The sequence below is a fragment of the Eucalyptus grandis genome, chromosome 7 (assembly GCF_016545825.1).
Source record: "Eucalyptus grandis isolate ANBG69807.140 chromosome 7, ASM1654582v1, whole genome shotgun sequence".
NCBI lineage: Eukaryota > Viridiplantae > Streptophyta > Magnoliopsida > Myrtales > Myrtaceae > Eucalyptus > Eucalyptus grandis.
The window spans coordinates 44710693-44729428 of NC_052618.1; the positions used below are offsets into that span (position 1 = coordinate 44710693).

The window sequence follows — 18736 nt, forward strand, 5'->3', positions numbered from 1 at the left end:
GAATCGGAACCGCCCCGTCGAGGAATCCATCCTTGTCCTTCGTCACAAGGGCGCGCCGAAAGTCTCGGGACCACCTGGCGTAATTCTCTGGGCCGGTTAGCTGAAGGTTGATTAGCTTCAACTCGGGGCCATCGGACGTTGAGACGTGCAGGGGATCACCAGGCTCCGGTCGCCCAGTGACGGCAGAGACGGGGAATGGCATGAATCCGGGCGCAAGGTTCGGGTAAGAATTTGTCCCTTGGCCCGATTCGTTTGTCTCGAATTGATACCCCGCATTTGAAAGCCCCGGATAGGGATTCGTTCCTATACCGGGTTCTCCAGATCCGCTTACCTACTCCAATCCTGGGGTCGAGCTTGCCCCGTTTATGGCTGGTGAGCTTGCCTCGGATTGGACGTAGGTTCCCTGGTGTCCTACATAAATGGGCGATGATGTATTCGGGTTTGTCCCGACATAAAATGGGTAAGGTACCCACTGGAATGGATGGCCCGCAAAGGGTTGCCCCAGACCAAACTGAGCTTGAGTAGGTCCCCCATTGAACAGGGTGAGTCTGGATTGTTTGTTGTTGTGTTGTTGCAGGTAAATTTTGAATCTGCGCTAGTGGTGAGGCTTCTGCGGTGGTTTGTTCGTCAGCCATTGGGATAAGAAACCAGTAGCTCTTGTATTCTTCTTCAAGGGTGATTCCTATACCAAGATGGCAGATCTGTTATGTGATTCAGATCTCCTTTGGTGGCAATCAGAAGCGGAAGCGAAGAATGGACAGAAGCCAAAGCTCTGATACCATGAAAGGAAGTGAAGAATGACAATGGAGTTCTGGAATTTCTTGTATATTTCGTATCTTCTGATGTACAATTCTCTTGTAATTATAGTACAGAGATGAAGTAATAAAAGGCAAACAAATATTATGAAATCGTATCTAATCTCAATCTAAGATCCTAACTAAATTATGTACAATTAAGATCAATTGAGATTCCGAGCATATCTCCTAGAATCGGATTAGAGCATATCTTCCAACACATCATGGGCCCCCCGTCGCCCATGGATTTGATTCTTTCGATCGCCCTGCATGAACATCACTTTCAGGAAGAAAGTTCCTTGCATAAACTTGGTCTGCTTTGAGCATGGAACCAGTAATTTGAACCATTGGTTTTGGTAGATCCCCACATGGAACTGCACATCTTATTGTTCAGATCACTCGTTCTATGATAGATCAAGGCTAGGAAAAAACTTGCCATTTACCAAGGAAAAAAAAGAGAAGTTAACGAAATTATAACTATTTCCATTGCTCGAGTGATTTCTTCTGTTTCTAGAGAGATGTACTATGGACTCACTAATACACTCACTATGAATTAGAACAAGACACATCCCATATAAATGCTTGGACATAATTTAATTTCGTTATGAATATATGTAAGTGTTCAATACGTTATATCAACCTTTTTCCTTTCCCAAATTATACTTAAATTACGTGTATCTTGTTGCTGCATCTTTTCAAGTTCATTATCATTTGGTATTCTTTCTTCTATTTTCTTTTGGGTCGAATTTACACGATTCTTTCATTAAGAGGAAAATGCAACATCTTTATTTTGAATCTTTTCATGTTCAAAGCACTTGGAAGGCAAAAGCACATTCCACTCTCGCTGCATTGCAAGTTGAGATATCATATTCGTAGTGTTCATTAAAAGCAGCTCATTCACAAAGCTAATTGTCCATCTCTCTGTAAAATAACCATCTATCCGGGAGACTACCCTTATTTCTGAAAAAGTAGCAAGCACTCGAACGGATTTGGCTGGGAGACCACTAACCCTTTCTGCCCGTTTTCAGCAATTAACAGTTTTGATCCTGCATAAAAATGGCTTCAATGAAGTGCTTCCCGAATGTTCGTTGAACCTAGCTGAACTGCTGCTCCTTGATTTCAATGATAATAACTTCACAGGCGGAATACCTCCATTTGGACAACATTCTCAATTATTCGCCAGATCGATCTCCAGCGCAATAGTTTCACTGGAGGCATTCCCTTGCAACTCTGCCAACATAATCATTTCGAGTTCTCAAGCCTAGCACAGAACGATATTTCTGAATCATTTGGCTATATTTTGATGGATTCTTGTATGGTTCGACATATCAATTATCATTTATTGGCCAGTTATGTCATCGATTCACATCACGGTTCATGTAAAGAGAACCGGCCAAACATTTAGCAAGACGCTTCAATTCTTCTATTCCATTGAACTTGCCGCGAACTAGTTAAAATGGAGAAATACCAGGACAGTTGACCAAGCTCGTCGCACTTCAGAATTTAAACCTCTCTCAAGACAATTTGAGTGGGAAAGTTCCTGCAAACATTGGCAGCCTCCAAAATTTAGAATCGCTTGACCTATCCCACAACAAGATTTCAGGTAGAATCCCTCAAAAACATATCCAGTTTGAAATTTCTAAGTCGTCTCAATCTCTCATTTGATAATCTATTGGGCCCTATTCCTTCGAATACTCATCTGCATACCGTGAATGATGACTTTAGTTTTGAGGCAATGACGCACTTTGTGGAGCTTCTCTTATGAAAGCACGCCCCAGAGATAAGCAGCATCCTAATATCTTGCATTCAAGCAATAGATAGGATCATCCAAACGCTAAAGACATAAATCAGGGTGATTACCATGCTTCTGTTCAAACAAGCTTTTCAAGTACCCATTCGTAGGAACCGTTTAGTGAGCAAACCTCTCTCTCTCTATCCGTATTTCCTTTCTTATCAATTGAGGCAACCAACATTCAATACATATTTCCAAGCTGACCTTAGGATGAAATGTAACGGTGTCTTCGATCTTCTTGTGCTCGATAGCTAAAATTTTAATTATTTAAATGATATATAACAGGAAATGTGATTCTCAGATATGGGCATCAAGCACAACCCTAGCATGAAACATCCGACGCGAGAGTTGAAACTTATCAAATTTGGATGGCATGCATCTGAGTGATAAAACTAAAGTTCCTCTTCATGATCATGAACATCGTATCAGTAGCTTATGTCTGTAACAAAGACTTTGTATCATGTGATTCGTAGATCTCCATAGAATGAATCACATCATGCCAAACATGCAAAGGCTAGCAAAGTCCTCGAACATGATGGCAAGCCATTTGCTAAATCCTTCTGCAATGCTACAGCTATTGCAGGTATGATGTCCCAACATAAAGGCTATCAGCTCTTTGTCAAATAGTTTTATAACAATATGAAAAGGTAACACTTTTCTCATAGGTGCACGGCATAAATTCAATACCAAAAGTTCAAAAAAACTTCATCAATAAGGATACAATCCAGTTAAGGTATCAATCACCACCAAATCTCAAGAAAATGCATTTTCTCTTCATAAGCAAACTCATCGTGAAATTGATGGACAGTGTGCATACACAAATCGGCAGGAACTATATTACACATAGGAAGCAAAACTAAACCAATGACGCATTCAGAAAGGAAACAAGAGAACTCATATAACGCGCTTTGTCAATATCAATAGATGAAGAATATCAATGATTTGTTGAGGATCTACACATCAGCTGCTGATTCAAGTGGAGAAAATGATTATCAAAACTGGACAATAATGCAATGTGACGCTTTCCTCACTTCCACGCCACTGCATCAATCTCATCCCTAGCTGATTTGTACAATTCTAGCCTTTTTGCAATGGCTGTTCTCTTCTCCATGAGAGCCGGGTCCTCATCTAACATCGCGCCTAGTTGTTCCTTCTGTATATTTGCCAAATCAGTGCTAATGTAGTTCATGAATAATAAAAACTCATCTGAATTGGTAGAAAGAATAACAAGAATAATCAAAGCAACTTCAAACAAAGTTTACACAGCCATTTCTTTCAGTCGCAGGTTGTAACGTCACTTTATGTAGTGCCACTAACTCGATAGATCCAGCATCACTACACATAAGGGAAAACGAAGGCAAAACTAGATCTTCCATCAAATTAAAAGTTAAGCGCCTGTAAAGACTACAGTTATATCTTTACCATATTTCATTTGTCATCTGTTTAATGACTTTAATAATTATGATAGTACTAACTTTAATTGTTGATATAGCAGGGTCATTGATTGAATGTGTATGACTAAGCAACTACACAATAGTCAAGCCATGTGCTTACGACTTTATCTATCTTTATGTCTAATGGTGCTCTGTCATCTGTACATCTCTCGTTATCACTGTACAAAGAGTATCAAGATTTAGACTCCACCCGAAATATGGCAACAAATCACCATTGTTACTGCTATCTTTGATTCATTTACTTAAATTTCAACCACATCAATTTTGATGACCCTATCAATGAAATCATTTCAAGTCACTTGTCAAACATTATTTATCCTACTACATAAGTTATTGAATTCCAAATAATTTTCTCATTTGCCAACATTTATCCCTTGCTCAGCTTGAATTTAACTCGATGTACTCTGCATGCTTAGTCTCATTTCTACATTGACTTTGCATCTTTTCAATCACTCCAACTGTCCTTTTGCTGCCCATCAACCTTCGTGTTCTAAAACCTTGTCCACCTCTTCTTCTGTTGTTATTAAACTCCAACCATATTAAATGTAAGAGAAAAGCTCTAAGATTGGTCATTCACTTTCCTAAGGTCATCTCCTAACTTGGAATTAAGAGGAATAAACAAGAGGAAGAGGACCCAACTGAAAGGCAGATTTACAATGGCAGCTTGGGTTTGGTAACTTTTGTAAGGAGAAATATCTGATAAGGAAATTCTTTATATTATAGTTGTCAGCATCCATAAATAGTAACCAAAGAAAGGTAACATTCTTATTCCATTTTCCATGTAGATTCTTTACTTTGCATCCTATTTCAAATGTCTCATTCCTAGAGTGTATAAAAAGATAAAGAAAACTCAGCCAAATGTGCATGTAGGAATGATAGGGACCAGTTTCCTCGACTTTTAGGATTCAACAATTATCATATCATTAACATCAAACATAGCTAAATTGAGATGAGTTTCTACCAGTTAGGCAAGTTAAAACTCATGCTCTTGAATCTGCACTGGATATAGAGGTCATACAACCTTAAAATGAAATATCCCATATAATAGAATCAACATATGTTGGGAGCAACTGTGAATGTCCACACAGAGGGACATAGGTAAAAATCATGACAATCAAGTTCAAAAGTTTCAATGAACTAATGCTTCACCACTTCTAATTTAATTTATGTTTAGGTTCATGCTCACGAGAATTTGTCGACTTGATGTTTGTTTTAAGTCATTTGACAAAAGAAGTGCATTTACCGGAATGAGAATCAGCAAAATAATAGTAGAGTCCTGAAAATTACCTCTCTCCTCCCAACTTGAACATAGAAGTTGTTCAGCAGTGCTCTCTTAGCCTCTCGTACTTGACAATGCACAACAGCCTTGGGAATTGTATTTTTTAAGGTATCACAAACCATACCGATATAAGCACTTACATTGGCCCCTGAACAGCATACAGCATGAATATTTCTCAATCAATAGTGACTCCATTTATTTTCCAGTTAAAGCTCACAAGTTTAATCTGAGTATGGGCAGATAAATGATGCAATATTTAGCATTACATAAAGGGAAACCATAGAGCATTTATCCATTAATAAAGAACTTGAAAGGCTAAAAGGCGAACTCTGACATAACTCTGAAGCAAGAATAGTGTGTTTGCTAAATCTTTCATGCGTAGATGCACAGCAATTTCCCTGTTCCGTGACAATACTATAAGACCACATACCTATCCTCCTAAAATTATTATCTGAGTAGCGGTCCGCAGCATTAGGGGCATTGGGGTTTGAATTTGGAGTCTTTTCTGGTTCAAGATGAAGCTTCCGGAAAAATTCCACTGTTAGGTAGCTAGATTCCATATCAACAAGACGCATAACTGTTCTACGGCTTTCTTCACGGAATCTTTCCAGTGATTCGTTTGCAGCATTAGCAATGTCTGCTTGAAGTGATGGAAACCGCTTCAACTCCTATAGAATTACCGATGAACAAACAAGTTCAGGTCAAAAGGATCAGCGATCATCTTTTTATTGAGAGTCTCATCAAAAAAGCAAAGTGATGATATCTACCAGCATCTCTCATTCGGCGAAAAAGATACTAACAACAATATGAAAGACAATGGTCACCAATTGAGAACAACGGGTGCTTATGATTACTCATAATTACTTGTGTCTCTTGTGTCACTGCACTTAAATTTTGTGCTTGCTAATATTCAGTCTCAAAAGCTCTCGGCCATTCAAAGGCATTTCATTCTGAAATTTAAATCTGCACTCTGAAATGGCAGAGGCATATGTGAGCAGCCAGAATATTTGTTTGCCAAAAGATAGGGTTTTTTTTCAATTATACAGTTCTAATTTTTGAAGTGTGAATTGCCATTGCACATCATGGAGTCGTTCAAAGCAAGACCGCACCATTGCAACTAAAATTACAATTACGAGTTGCACATACGAAAAGAAGCAAGGAATGCCAGATAATTTACAACATGTCCTGAGAGACACCTGAACAGAACATTCTATGTCTTCAAAAATTTGACAATTCTTCCATTGGTCCTTTCTGGAAGAGAATGTAAAGCCTCCCAAAGTCAACATGGTTCAATAATTTCAAGAATTAGTTTATTTTGATCTTTTCTGCTCAATTATTTCCTTCTAACTCTAACCAATTGAAAAAATGTGAGTTGATATTTAGTCGTGTCTTTCTTATTTGGAGAGGTACAAAGTATAACCACCAGCAAATTTCAGAATTTTCATATTACCGCAATCAAGATAACAGTTTATGTTTTCCACAACACAAGTCGCTTACCTCTGTCGCAACAATTGATTTGCGTACAAGCTCTTTCAAAACCATGTGCACCTGAGGAGGAAGATAGTTTAATCATTCGAGAAACTAGTAGAGAATCTTGCACTTTACCGGTTGTTAAAAAGAAAACAACAGTCATCAGGTCCACGTGAAAAAGAAAATGTAACAATTATGACCAGCGTAAGCTACGGGATCATCCTCTTACAATTCTTATCTTCAACAAAGCCCTCATTCATGAATATGTGAGAACAAGGCAGTAAACAAATTCACTATTGTTGAAACTTAGTCTTACCATCTATTATGAGTATGTGTGTGCAGGGGCCTTTGTGTGTGTGTGTATGGCCGCACATGCAAGCATGTGTCAAATATTGTGTGATTGTTTAAATGTTACCACTACAAATCCATTTACATGCTGAACAGGAAGATCTTGTGGACACAAAACAAAAAAGTCTTCAACCATGTACTGTGCATGTACCAAAAGTTGGTCTTTCAAACCTACCACATCTAATCTGGTACAGAAACAAGAAGCAGCAACATAAGAGAATGCATTACTCCTAACAAAAAAGACAGCATTTTCCACCCACTAGAGCATTAGTGAAATGAAGGAATTACCGCATCTACCGAGGCTTCAGCTGGGCCTTTGAAGTAGTTAATAGATCCATCAATGAGTCTTCGGTACCCTTGTTCTGGAGCAATCAAGTGGGGCTGATAACCATCAGCCTCAGATACAACTTTTTGCACATTCCTCAAAGAAAGATGGCGATCAAAAGGGAGCTTCTTTAAAGCAGCTGGTAGTTGATGGTCAAAAACCCCATATATCCGATCACCACCAGGTCGCCTGGACAGCAACTTGTCACTCAGCTATCTTTGGTTCTCACAGGGCGTGATTGTAAATTTAGTCGCCTCTATGTCAAACAGCATCATATTCTCACTAGAGAAAAACTTATCCATCCAGAGTATTTCAAGGAGTTTTTGGCAAAATTTTTGATGAACCTAAACTCAATTCCAAAATTGCAAGTACATCTAAAAGCTTATTCATTAAAAGCACTCCCCCCATCCATGAACTAGCATAATGGATCAAGCCAAGACTGTCGAACAGAAGTCATACAGATTCAACCATGGAGCCTCTTAATCTGATACATGTTAAACCCATGGTGTTTACGGACCCACTAGAAATCCATCTAAAAGTTGAGCTGTAGACCCACAGTGACATATTGAGATGCTAATGTTTTGGTTAATTGTCATATCTTAGACAGTTTTACTGTGCATGCCTTCTCTCTGACCATAAACCAATTTAAGTACATATAAAAATCATTGTCATTTTAAACATTCAGTTAATAGCATACTATCTTTAGCAGCAATTGCATCAGCAACAACAACAAAGATATATCAATCATTGTAAGTCCTCCCATTTACAAATTTGCACAATATTAGACAACCATATTTCATAATGAAGGCATTCCTCTGAAAAAGATAAGGCAGTGGGCCCAATAGCTAAGCTGATAACCCCTTTTCTTTGACAATGAACCAACCACACTAATGTCACCAGTATCCATCAATGTCAATATTATTGATATTTTTATACTAAGTCCATGAATAATTGAATCAGAAGAGCAAAATATCGACTTCAAGTCCAAGAATAGAACTTAAATAATCCAATCGGCTCCCTATTGACCTATTCTCAATGCAATATACCTAAAAGAAGACATAATCTTGCTTCCTAGTTTTACCACTTCTTTTATCCAACCATCCCTATGTTCGATCTGCTAGAAGAAATGGCTAATTTTGACAACAACGTAGTGCCACCATTCCATTATCCGTTTCTCAAGCAATGTTGCATGGTTCTTAAATGTTGCATGGCTCCCTATTGTCCTTTTCTATGTGTACTCTTGTAGAAGAATGGATTGAGGATCTTATTCATCAGCCATCATAACTAGAACTTTGTATGGATTAGTTAACAGGGCTCCTCCAACAACAATCAGTTTAATTGAAGATAAAAAATCAGTAAAGGATCCAGAGCCTAAAACTGCACCAACTGCCAAAAAAAATATATATGAAGAAATTACCCTCCATCCAGGTGCTCCTTAAATACACGATCAAACGCACGGCAAAGTTCCAAAATAGTGTAGAGCTGGGCCTAGAGGAGGAATGAACATACTTCAGGTACATTTGTCAGGGAAGAAAGTTGATTTGAGTATGAAAAGAGTAAGCAGACTGCTACCCCTGAATCCACTGCAATGGGTCTGCCAATACGGTCCAACTCTGCATTAAGTTCATCTATTGTCTTGTTTATCAAGGCAATAATACTTGGAATGCGCTGTCGGATAACAAGCTCCAAATGCTGGCAAATAAATTTTCTACTAAGTTTCTTGTATAGATAAAAAAAATATACAAAACTTAGACAGGTAGAAAGGATGATGTAGAGTCTTAGCTAATTTTTACGACAGAAGAATGGAAAAACCTGAGATAAGAGCTTGGCAAGATACTCTGAACCCATTTTGCTTGCCAAGTGTCCATACTCGGGGCTTGTTTCAAAGTATTCGCGCTCTTTTCTACGGGCAGCAATCATGTCAACGTTCCTGTTGATATCAGCTTGTGAACGGTTAACTATTCCAACCCAAGGATGCTGTAATCTGTATGACCTTCCTTCAAGAACCTTGAATTTTCATGCATAGCTCATCAATTACATCAACTAAGAACCTGAGGAAACACAGTAAGTGAAAAACTGCCCTTACATCAAGAGCATTAGTTCCTTTGTCCATCAGGTCAAGTTTCGTCACTACTCCAAATGTTCTATCCCCTAAATACACCCAAGATGATCAAATGGTCAGTATATTCACTACCAGACAAATTTAAAATTTCAGCACTATAACTTTTAACCTGAAGGATCAACTTCTCTTGCGAGTTTGATGGCATCCGAAGTAGCAATATCTTGGTTAGCAGGTGATATTGCCAATATGATGCAGTTGGGCTGGATAATGGTAATTATCTTTCAGTTGTGTAACAATGTAGGCATCCAAATCTAAAAACAGTATCTATTTGAATAAACTTAATCAACAAAGGAGGAGGTGGAAGTAGAACTAATATAGATTTCTTCTACCATTCATCCTCAAAGGAAAATAAATGTTGGTCCTTATGAGAAGTGATGCCTAGAGTAATTTCTTTTTTCCCCAGACATAAAGGAGAAATAGTAACTTAAATTTCATATGACAATCTATTAAGTAATGCTTTCCCTATAATGAAAATCAGGACTAGACTCTAGATCAAACTGATGACTGAATGCAAGACATAATCTCATAAAGAAGAGGATGAATAACAGCTTCTAGATTAGTTTAGAGGACGTGTCACCATCTAGCAGTTTCTCTTAGTAAAAATTGATGGAATTGTAAAAAGTCAACTTTCTTTTCCCCATGCAGAACTTCATTAAGTTCAGTTTGCACACATTTGTTATCAGCCATTAAGAACTCTATGACAAGATGTAAGTCAATTCAAATTAATAACTAAGTTCCCTTACCTTTTCAACATAGGAGCGCACCATATTTTCAATGTCTTCAACAATAGTATCGGGCTGTCCTTCTGCATACCTCAGAAAAGCAAATCATTCATGCAAACAAAAACAAGAAGCAAAAAGTACAGCAAGAAATATGTGCTCTCAAAAGATTACCTACAGCAACCTTTGTCAACCCAGGAAGATCTATGAGTGTCAAGTTTACAACTGCCATGCAAAACAATGTTCATCAACATTTTCAATAGGTAAAGAAAAGATATCGACAATAATTTTAGACATCTCATATAATGTCATAAGAAAATTAAGGTGATGATTTCCAATAAATTAAACATCTATCGAAGAGAAATTTTTCTTGAATAAAGGAAAAACTCAAACCTCTCACAGCTCAAAACATCAGCTAACCCAAAAATCTTGACTTGAAACAAAATGCATGCCTTTTTAAAGAATTAAGCATTCAATCTCTAGATACTAGCCATTGGCAACTACTAAGCCAAGTTTCTACCAGCCCTTTTTTCATGTAACCTATTTTTCAGCCCTCGTAAATCATTTAAAATTTGGCCTCCCACCATAGTGATAGCTCTGATTGCAACTGTCACAGTCTAACCAATGAGCACTAGTAAGCCGGTTCAGGCCATGGCTTTTCTTTTGGTTGCACACAATTTCACTAGTACTGGCCCATTCATATTTTATACCAACATTTAAACATGACAAGTGTTATTATACGTCTATCTAAACCCTAATCAGCATTAGAGCGTTCTACCTTTTGTCAATTGGCAGAAAAGCCAGGTTAAGAAAGGATTGGACCAAGATGACATTCTGGTCTGGTAGTTAACATATAATTAATTTGAAAAACCTAGCAACATAGATGAAAGCGCCATTCATGTCTCAAACAACAACGATGAGAAAAGTAAGCCTTATCCCACTGTGAACTATATTAATCTTTTTGTGCCATTGCACTCAATTCTGTATCACGCGAAAGTTATTAATAAATGACTCAAAATCAAAGTTTTAATCATGTATGAAGACTCACAAATTAAGAAGAACAAATCATACTACAGCATGAAGAAAATTTTGTCCAATCATACAGAGGACATATAATCACGAGATATGATTGTATATTAGATTCAAAAGTAACAAAATCTGCCCCTGATAATATAGCTCCATGTCTACAGAAAAAATAACACGGAAAATTCATCAGAAGTGTGCAACCAAATAGATAACAGAAAGGCACACGAACCCGTGCATGCTAACTTACTTGTATGAGAGCAAGATGGTGAGAGAGAGACATGTGTAATGAATTTACTAGGCAAAGGCAAGAAAGATCAGACTAGCTTCATGCCCAAATGCACAAACTTCTCTATTTACATGACGTTTTGCTAGAGATCCACGTAATCATAAGTACATATATATAGCTGCCAATATTAAATCAAATCTTTCTTTCAGTTACTAGGACCAAAAAATCTAGTCAGCATATCTCAATAAAGAGAGCACATACCGTTTGGAGAATAAACGCTCAGATGAATTGGAATATTTGATATTTGCTTTGATTTCCCTGTTATACGATCTGTTTCATCTGCAATTTCCTTCCGAACAGCAGCTGCACAAAAGAAGAATTATCACTGCATCAGAGTCCAAGCAAGATAGCTTTAACTTACTCTGACAAGAACTTGTTGCACCAGACAGCTTTTGGATCATATAAAATGAATATTGAGTTCTTATATAAAGAAAATACAGAACAAGTGATGCTAATATTGAATGATTTTGCAACTTTCTGTCTATATTCCTAAGAAAGACTACAAGCAAAAGGTATGCAGAGAAAAAAATTTCAGAAGATTCTACAAGCATGACGGTATAGTAAAACATGACGAAGGACAGAAACAGATCTCAGCCAGCCAGCTGGGAAGGTACACTCAGAAGCAACCTTTCAGCTAGCCCATCTTCAGAAATGTCCAGGCACGATGACAATCATGCGCTTAAGCCAATAAATAGGTCTGACATCCAATTCAGAAAGCGCATAATATTCAAAATGCAATTACATACATTTCAGCTGGCAGTACTTGGTGCAACAAAGCAGGTAAAACATGACTTTTAATGTCATCAGCTTTTAATGTCATCAGCAAAAGTAATGCAAGATTTCCATAGTAAATGTTGATCATTAACTACTGTGATGCTTAAGAAAGTTCTAGGTTATGAGCTACATTTTAGTTAGTTGGTTTCACAATGTTGAGAAAGACAAAGCTACCAATGCTTCCTCTACCTAAATAGAACAGAAGCATTTTTTTTGAACGGGAATTTGAGTCCTAAAGTGCTAGCAAAGATAATTTCCAGTAACTGCTAGTACAAAACTTTTACTGGCCTCCTTTCTTCCTCTTCTTAGCCCCATTTCTTCCTTTTCTTGTTCAGGCAGGATCATAAGGTTAAAAAATTTCAAGCCACTGTAGCAACGTTTATTTCTCAACACCATTGGCTAACTCAGATTGTGGGCCACTGTTTAAGGATTCTGACCATTTTAATGATACTGCACTAACCTCCGTTTTCTTCTGTCTCATATTTTTCCCACTAATAATTTTATCGGAAAAAGGTACTATGTCAATTTTTTCCCTTGTTTAACATAACTTCTGTCCATGTATCTCAATATCTAGCCCATGATCCAAGAAGTTGGTTTGGACCATTTCATGAGAATTCTCAGCTCACCTAAAATCTTAGAAAAGCATGGGTCTCAATAAAAGTGTGGGTCCTTCACTCCTCAAACAACTCTAGGTACATTTTGCTGCTGTCTGAATGTTATAGCTTCCAAAAATATGCAATTATGGCCAACAAACCTCTCTCACAAAATCTGTGAAATGAGACTACTACATATTCCTCCAGTTGCACCCTTCTTTTCCAACCATGAAAATTATCATTATTTTTATCGTCATCATCACCGTCATATATTTAGACATATTGCCCTTATCTTTTAGCCGGTGACCAGTTCGAGGTTTGCTTTTTGATTATGTCATACAATTAAACATACTTGTAACAACTCCTATATGGTCAGAAAGAAGGAAAAATCAGACACCATATGTTACCCTTGAGTTCATTGCTAGAGTAAACGCCATCATACATTTGGTATCTTGGTATTCGGGAATGCCTTCCATTTGTTACAGAGGTAGGACCTCCACCCTGAGATTCCTTTCAGGATTGTCATAACAATGTTGTCTTGATACTTCAAGGGTATTCTCACATTTACAGCTATGACATTTAGACTTTACCCCACTATTCCAAATAAGGCTCAACTTCTTTTCCAAAAGTTTGACCACGAGATCAATGAAACTCGACCTCTTCATATTGCTTCTCTCTTTCCCTTTTCTACCAGTTCTATCTGGCATCGTGGGATTATGCTGCTCCGATGCCAGAGAGTGTATTTGCTTGTACGGGAAAGAGAGAGGACTAAAAGAGTCAATTCACTACAGGCTTTGATAACAACTCCAGTGAAGGTATGGCAGCTCATAGTAGCCTTAAGCTCACAGATAACCTCTTATTGTAAAATATATGTATACACCATTGAAGTGCCACTAATCCACTTCTACAGCAGCTCCTTCCATGACCGCACTGTCCGGAAAATTCTTTGGTATTTGTAAAGCGACTCAGAGGACAACATAGGGTGATAAAAAAAATTAAATCCAGTAGTTCGGCTAGACTCATGCTATTCTTTTAACCAGTGACGAAACTTGTGGTTTACCCACCAAAGTTATATCTTTAATGATCGAGGTCCGAAACATAAATTTCCACGCATCACAACGTTGCCCAACTACAAAATGCAGGTCTTGTCAAAACGTGCATACCGAAATCAGTGAGCTTCCTCTTAGGGGCATGGAGAAACTCCGCGTATTCGGTCTGCCCTCGATCCGTCTTGTGAAGCTGCAACACCAACGGCCTCCGCGTCACAATGCCTGAAAGCAACAGACCCGGATTTCAGGAACAGCTCGCAATATGTACTCGCCCGAAATGAAAGCGCGAAAGCAAGCTCGTTCAAGCGATTCACACGACAAGCACTAAAAGGAGCTGGCGATCTAGCATTGCCAACGGAAGTCAAACTCACCAGATCCACGAGGCAGGAAATCCCTCCCGACCACGCTCTCGAGCACCGAAGATTTTCCGGAACTCTACAAAATAAAATAAAAGAGGCTCAGCAATCCGATCCACCGAAGCGCGACGGGAGACGGGGAGATCGCCGGCTTACCTGGCCGCCGACCACCGCGACCGTCGGGAGGGCCTCCCAGAGGGACAGCCCCTCGCCGCCGTGGTCGCCCAAGACGGTGCAGGCCCGCTGGATCCGGTTCACGAGGCCGATCAAGCTCTCCATCGTCGCCATCTCCGAGGATCGCCGGGCGCAATGCTGGAGGGAGGGAGATCGGCGCTACCGATCGTTCGTCGTCCGTCGTCGATTGACGATGAATGCGGGACGAGACGAGATTCGAGGACTCGGATCGGGAACAGAAAACGGAACGGAATGGAACGGAAGGGACGGGACGGGAATGTCGGACGGAGGTTGGGGGATCAGATCCGGAGGATCGAGAATGGATCGATCGATCGGGAGACGAAAAGCGGGCGATTCACGATGCAGGTAGGAGCGGAGCGAACCAACTCGTGGCCGACGTATCGACGAAGTAATTAAAAAAATGGAAGAGAGAGAGAGAGCAACGGAAAAACCGCCAATTCGGCACGACGCTGGATCTGCATGAATATTTATATCGCGCGGCGTCAGTCGTGACTACGAAAAATCGCAAATTAATGCATCTGTGATAAATTTATTATAAACTTCATATGACAAATTTATCTCAAATAAATTTTTGGATCACCGAGCTTCTGTCAATTTTTATCATAACATTGTTGAATTAAATGATACACGTTAATAACTCAATAAGCAAGATAAGTTCATGTGAAAATCCATATTAATTTGGGATAAATTTGCCATACCTTATAATCCAAAAATTAGTTTGGGGTAGATTACAAGTATATCGGTTTTTTTTTTTTTTTTCCTTGTTCCACTTGATAAAACCAATTTTCCACTTAATGCGCTCCATTTTTTTTCTTTAAATGACATTCTAGGAATCTAAATTTTTTCTCGTTTTACAATCAAATACGTAAACTTTCTAAGTTTGACACAATGAGAAGCCTCCTCTAAGTAAATTGCCATGTTATATTGACATGGTTTGACACGGTTCACTTACTCCACAATAGTTTAGCAGTTAGCACAACTGATTATGCGGCTTGCTTACTCAATAAAATTCGGATCATCTTATGATAATTTGTTTGTGAAAAAGACAAACATGTGTGCATTATCCCACATCTAAATGATATGAATGTGTGGCGATTATTTTGCGATTATTTTTTTGAAAAAGCTGCATTGTCCAATATTGAAAAGATATGGATGTGTGTTACATTCGAATTTACAGTTTAAAAGAAATGAATTGTCCTTTTGAAATACTTTGTTCGTTCATAAAAGAGTTTCGCTATTATATATATGTTGTTTCTATCTCAATACCTTAACTTTCATCGATTTTCTTTTTAAAAAAATATATATAATCATTGTTTTCGATTGATTCCCTTTCAAGAGTCTTGGAGAGACATTAGGATTGCTATTTGATATTCTCATTTGAGATTTTATTGTATTTTGAAGGTTTTTTGCTAGTAAGCAAATAATTCATTAAAAATAATGTTTTCACGTCTCAAAGTCTAATCTATTTATCCCGATCGATAGATTATTTCCCAACATCATCTTCATATACGTGCTGGGTGATGACGAGAGATCCTCTTCGAAAGTGGCGGAGATTGACGAGAAAGTGGACCCTAGCTCCTTTTTAGCGAAATTCTTCCAAGAGAATTGCATATTTTCTCCTTTTGCGCAGTTAGGGTTATTAAGTAATTATTTTTTTTGTCACGGTATAATCGTAGGAACAGATTTCGATATTGAAAGTGAGATACCAAATTCAAAAACTCCGTCCATAATAGTCGACATGATCGCTAGATAATTGTTCATCGGATCCTCTTAATCTTAGCAAGAGGATGAAAATAATTACTCGCGCTGCATCTTGTCCTTTTCAAAACTAAAATTCGTTTCGGTTTTGACCCAAAAAAAAATAAATATAATTCACTTTTCAACTTTCAACGGCCGATCAAATTGAGTAATTGCACATATCTTCTCACAAATCGCAAAAGGAAAGAACCATTCTCATTTACCGCACGTTATTTTAAGAGCTTTTATTAGTTTATTTTATACAAAAATAAATAATTTGAATAAAAATCTTAAAGATAATTATATGTATTGTTTGAAATGATTAGACAATGAAAAAATGTTTATATTATCGAGGGTAATTTATACTTAAATATATCATAAATAATAAAGACATCTTTCATTTATTTATTTTATTTAAAAACTGAAAGCCGTCATAAAAAATTTTCATTTTTCGTAAAACGAGCTGAATGCGTGGCATGCACTTGGAAGTTATCTAGAGGCTTGCTTCCAAGAACGTGGCCACGTCGTGGTCTTTCTCCCGACAAAACAAAGCGACGCTTTCAAGCGTCACGACCGAATGTAGACAAGGACACACGCACCACCTCCCCACGCTCCGCCGAGAGTTCTGTCCTTTTTGCCTTTTCTCGTATTCTCGTTCCATCCAATTTCCTTGTAACTTGCGTTTGATGTGCTTTCGGTTTCGAGCATTTTAGCTTCTATTTAATTTCGATTTCATCGCGCTTAGATTAGTAGAAGTCATACTTCATTCGACCTCCATTCGCGCGTGGAGCGGTCACGGTCGCGATCTCGCTCTCGAATCCTCCTAAGTTGGATCACTTTGGAGCATGACGGTTGTCGTCGGCATCTCTGTAGGCATGCCTGCGAATCTGTTTTCCCCACAAGACGGCGATTTTCAATTGAATCGTTTAGGCGTGGCTTGCATCAGGTGATGTGACATTAACAGACTTGATAAGATCAACAATATTCATAACTCAAGCCCATAGTCTGACCACGAGTGTGAAAATTCTATGCTGAGGAATAGGGGGAGGGCCACTACCAAATCACCCATTTTCACTCTAGGAAAAAAGATAAAAAGGTGGATATGAATATATCATAAAATTGCTTCATTTGAACTCCAGAGCATAAGATTCGGGGATATTCCAAGAACAAGAGAAGAAAAACTTTCTCTCCAATTGAAAAGGACAAGGCATACAGTTACTAGCACATTAAAATAAGAAATGCATTCAGGTTGGGTGCCGAATTACCAAGCTACTACTGGAAGCCTTGTTGAAGGCTTGCTTTTTGCTGGTTAGCGGTATCTAAAACCGGCCGGCACGTCTAACTAGTACCTCCTAATTCTAGATATTGTGCGAAGCATGTGTCTAATCAATACTCATCTTCGCTCTTGGAAAAAAGATAAAAGTAAAGTAGTGAATGTATGGATAAAAATAAAGTAATGAATATCGAGATGCACGTATGAATTGTGCTATAAAGTTTCACATTGGGAAAATCATAATTGGTCCATCATTTATTTGCATAAAATTTTTAGTGAAAATAAGTCTAACTAGATATGCTAACATACTCGAATTTCAACTCTCTTTTAACAATCTCTCAAACGAAGGTATTGGATTTCTACTGTGCATTTACTAACAAACGACCACTTTGTTTGGTGAATATCTAAAAGAATAAATCTCGTAAATAACGCGGCCTCATGATTTGGTTTGGATATATTGATGAGTTCCGGCTTAAATCTGAGCAATCTCCCCATATGAAAATATGGCTTCTACCATTCATTCCCTAATAATGAGCGCATGTGAATAAAGAAAACAAGGCATATGTACATTACTTGCATTACAAGGGATCTCATTCAACTTTTTTTTGTTTTCTTGATAGCTAATGACAGATTACATGCACCTAGCTGTTGATACTAAAAGAACAAAGAACAAAAATTAAAGAGAATGATTATGCTTTAAATTAATTAATCAATTAACAAATCGTATTAAAGGGTGTCCAAAAGACGCCTTTGAGTATCCTTGATATAGAATTAGTGTTAAGTTTTACACAACACACGAGAAATCTTAAACTATTTTGTCTGAACCCTAAAAGGCAAAACTCGAGGGTATTCCCTCTTAGATGGGAAAAAATATATGTCTGGGAATTTGTGGTTCTCTTAGATAGGAAGGGTGGGAAGTGTGCAGTCACATAGGCACGAGAGATAAGAGGATACTTTCATGGAAGGTGGATACATAGATATTTATTGTAATCAAGGTGAGTGCATTGTCAGCTATCAAACTCTTTAGTGCTGAAATTGCCCGTTGACCTACTTGAAATAAGCATTTTTGCGGTTATTCTTAAAGAACGGAATTGATTGCTTGTCTTCGCTAGCGCTAATTACACTTTGGGCAAAACTCCCTTGG

General features: G+C 38.1%; 1 protein-coding gene across 1 annotated transcript; it reads right to left on the minus strand.

Moving 5' to 3' along the window:
• Window positions 1-3326: 3326 nt before the first annotated feature.
• Window positions 3327-15010, minus strand: LOC104453657 (dynamin-related protein 1C). The gene is made up of 16 exons (XM_010068268.3): window positions 14544-15010; window positions 14403-14466; window positions 14146-14253; window positions 11817-11918; window positions 10478-10528; window positions 10328-10389; window positions 9694-9784; window positions 9549-9613; window positions 9275-9469; window positions 9035-9154; window positions 8880-8950; window positions 7426-7651; window positions 6817-6867; window positions 5750-5987; window positions 5328-5467; window positions 3327-3739 (listed from the first exon to the last, which is right to left on the minus strand). Exons 1-16 carry the CDS (start codon window positions 14673-14675, stop codon window positions 3614-3616), a joined length of 1842 nt encoding a protein of 613 aa, XP_010066570.1. The 5' UTR covers window positions 14676-15010; the 3' UTR covers window positions 3327-3613.
• Window positions 15011-18736: the final 3726 nt, after the last annotated feature.